This window comes from Fukomys damarensis, unplaced genomic scaffold, assembly GCF_012274545.1.
Source record: "Fukomys damarensis isolate Sample0158 unplaced genomic scaffold, DMR_v1.0_HiC HiC_scaffold_37, whole genome shotgun sequence".
In the NCBI taxonomy this organism is placed as follows: Eukaryota; Metazoa; Chordata; class Mammalia; order Rodentia; family Bathyergidae; genus Fukomys; species Fukomys damarensis.
Window position 1 is genome coordinate 3638093 of NW_022900949.1, and position 2941 is coordinate 3641033.

At 64.3% G+C, this 2941-nt stretch overlaps 1 protein-coding gene across 1 annotated transcript in view; it reads right to left on the minus strand.

The window, feature by feature from the left end:
• The window catches only part of Adamts10 (ADAM metallopeptidase with thrombospondin type 1 motif 10), an 18105-nt gene that overhangs the window by 2996 nt on the left and 12168 nt on the right, over positions 1–2941 (minus strand). Inside the window, exons 14-20 of the mRNA XM_033759422.1 lie at positions 2912–2941; positions 2762–2825; positions 1801–1903; positions 1392–1525; positions 1187–1310; positions 306–386; positions 5–227 (exon numbers count right to left, since the gene is read on the minus strand). The exon at positions 2912–2941 is cut by the window's right edge and continues 44 nt beyond it. Of these exons, the coding sequence (XP_033615313.1) occupies positions 5–227; positions 306–386; positions 1187–1310; positions 1392–1525; positions 1801–1903; positions 2762–2825; positions 2912–2941 (759 nt within the window). The remainder of the gene's footprint in view (positions 1–4; positions 228–305; positions 387–1186; positions 1311–1391; positions 1526–1800; positions 1904–2761; positions 2826–2911) is intronic.

Genomic DNA, 2941 nt, shown 5'->3' on the forward strand with positions numbered 1-2941 from the left:
GAGCCTCTGCCCCCCAAGGGCTCCGAGGTCCTCCCGCCTCTGGACCCCCAGGCCCGCCGTTACCATGATGATGAGAGAGGCGTTAATGGGTCCCAGGGCTTCTAGGCTCTGGGTCTGGTCTGGCCCCTGTCGCAGGTGGAAGGTGGTTCCCGCCAGGGGCAGGCGGTGCGGCTGGGGGGTCCCGGGCAGTCCCTCCAGCGTCAGGGACTCCTGGTCCCCCTTCAGGGCTGGGGACAGCACAGGGCTCAGAGGCCCACGCAAGGCCTCCACACCCTCACCACCGTCCTCATCCCTGCGCTCCTTACCCAGGTGGCTGAGGGACAGGTTCAGGTTCTGGATGAAAATGTGCACGGAGCCTTTGGGGACCCACACGACGTCCTCGTAGCCTGGGCAGCGGACCTCAGATGTCACCCACGCCACCCGTCGCCCACGCCCACTGCCCCCCAGCACTGCCACCAAGACCAAGTAACTGTCACCACACTTGGAGCTTACAGGGAGCTCACAGGAGCTGTGATGCTCTGAGGACGCGCCCGCCAGACACACCCACTTTACAGACCACGAAACTGAGGCGCACAGAAGCTATGCAGCCTGCCTGGATTTTATGGCTAGAAGTCACTGGGCTGCTTCATTTATTTTCTGCAAAGCTGGAGCTGGAACCCAGGGCCTCGTCCCTCCCTGGCACTCTATTTAGACCCAAACTTTCCTGCCTCTGTAACCACCCCGTCTTCTCCTCTAAGAAGCAGGGCTGGGCTGGGGCATAAAAGAGGCCTGTGGCGCCCTCGGCCACACAGCTGACCCAGTGCACAACCAGGTCCCCCTGGCTTCGGGGGCTGGACCCCCATGGCGCCGTGTGTTGGGGCGCACGAGGGACACCCTGCTGCCTCTCAGTTTCTGCCCTCTGCTGTCTTTAACCTCCAGTGCCCCCAACAGAGCTCAGCTGGCGCTACAGAACCTCAGGGCTTGCTGCGAGGTGTGCCCAAGCCTAAGGACCCCCACTTCCACGTCAACGCGCTAGCGATCTCTCCCCACGTCCCCACGTTGGGGACGACCTACCGCCCACCCAGGATGTTCATGTGGACTCTCCTGTCCTGCCCTCCCCTCCCTCACTCTTGTCAGCAATCGGGGTGCCCCTCACAACCCCCCGTGCGATCTGCCTGGGGGTATGGGAGGGAAGGGGGGTTCTCACCGGCCCCAGCCAGGGCTGGGCTGAAGACCCCTTCGATGGTCCTGCAGGCACTGCCATCACCACCACACACCCGGCACTTGTCCTCCCGCAGGTCGGAGCCCAGGACCCGGTCACAGCCCACGTGCTGCACCGAGAGGGCGGCAGTGGGGGAGACGCCCTTTTCTCCTGTCCGCCTCCTTCTCCTCCCTCTCCGGGTCCCCTGTACCTTGCACTCGCCACTAACACAAATGTCCACCGTGTCTGGGCGGCAGGGCGTCCCGTCCACCACGGCCGCTGCCCTCTCGGTGTAGAAGTTGAAGCCCTCGGCCAGGCAGGTGAGCGAGCAGGCCTTCACGCCCCCTGGGGGCCCAGCCCCGTCAGACCCTGGGCATGGCCACCCTGGCCTCCCTGCCTACTCTCCCGGGTAGTGAGGCCAGAGACAGACCCCGGGCTGGCCACACCAGCAGGTTGAGCACAGGGGCTGCGGGTCCCCGTATCCTGGCAAGGCACCATGAGCCAAGGCCCCAGCAAACCCGATTCCCAGGGAAAAGGGGACCCCAGGATGCTGTACAAACCCACCTGCTCTGGGACACCCCCATGGCCGCCCCCCATGGCCCCGGGGGCTCCCCACTCACCCCCTCGGTACGCCTTCCACGAGTAGAACTTGCCACGGAAGGGGACGCTGTCGAATTCAGAGCACTGCATCTCCCTGAAGTCCTGGGAGCCCGGGGGACAATCCTGGAGGGGGAGGGAGTTAGGGCCAGGTGCGGGTGTGGAGCTTGGGTGTGCAGGTGGGGCCTGATGCCGGTGCTAGGCATCCAGCTGCATCTGAGTCAGGACCAGGTGGCCAGCAGAGGCATCGGTGAGCTGGGGGCAGTGCCTGGTTCTCACCGCAGCCCAGGGAACCTTGCTGGGAAAAGGATCTTGATGAATCTGAGCAGGGGAAGAGAGGTGCTGGGGTCTCCCTGAGTGCCAGCCCTGTGGACGCCCAGCCGAAGGCTCTTCCCTTCCTGCTTCCTTCCTCCAGCAGCTCCCTGGCTGGTTGGGACCCTGACACGGGGAGCCCTGATGTGGAGGCAAGAAATAAAGCAGCCCGGAGAAGTTGCCAAGGAGGGAAAACAGCTGCTCCAGGCTTCCAAAAGACAGACAGACAGACAGACAGACAGACAGACAGGCCGCCCCGATGAAAGCACTGAGCAGAGACACAATACGGCCCTGGATTTGGTGGCAGAGAGCGCAGCTAGGCCTTGGGGTTGACCAGGGGAGCAGGCTCTGGCTGTGCCGGGGACAGCCAGCCTGTGAAGGGAGGGGACACCTTGGGTGGTACCCGGAGAGGGGTATGGGCCAAGTAATTCTCTCTGGGGTGGGGAGGTGGGAGAAGGAATTTGAAAACTGCAGAAGGCCCAGAGATGTCCGCGAGAGAGAAGGTGGAGCCGGAGGAGGGGCTCAGGAAGACTGGGCCGCTGCAGGTCGCCGAGACCACAGGTACTGCAGACCCTCCTCCCCAGAGAAAGGAACAGGACTTGGAGTTCCAAGAAAGTCGGGACAGGGGTCTGATCCCGGGGGAACCGCGAGTCTGGGGCCCCAGGAACTCACCTCGGTGTTGCAGGACCGGTGTCGCCGTCTCTCCCCCAGACAGTACTTGCCCCCGATGGTTGGCCTGGAAGGGGCGGTGGACACAGGAGCCGGATGGGCGGACAGTTGGGGTCGGCGTCCCGCTGTCCCGGGCGCGGCCAGAGGACTGACCTGGGGCTGTCGCAGTGGCGGCTGGAAGAG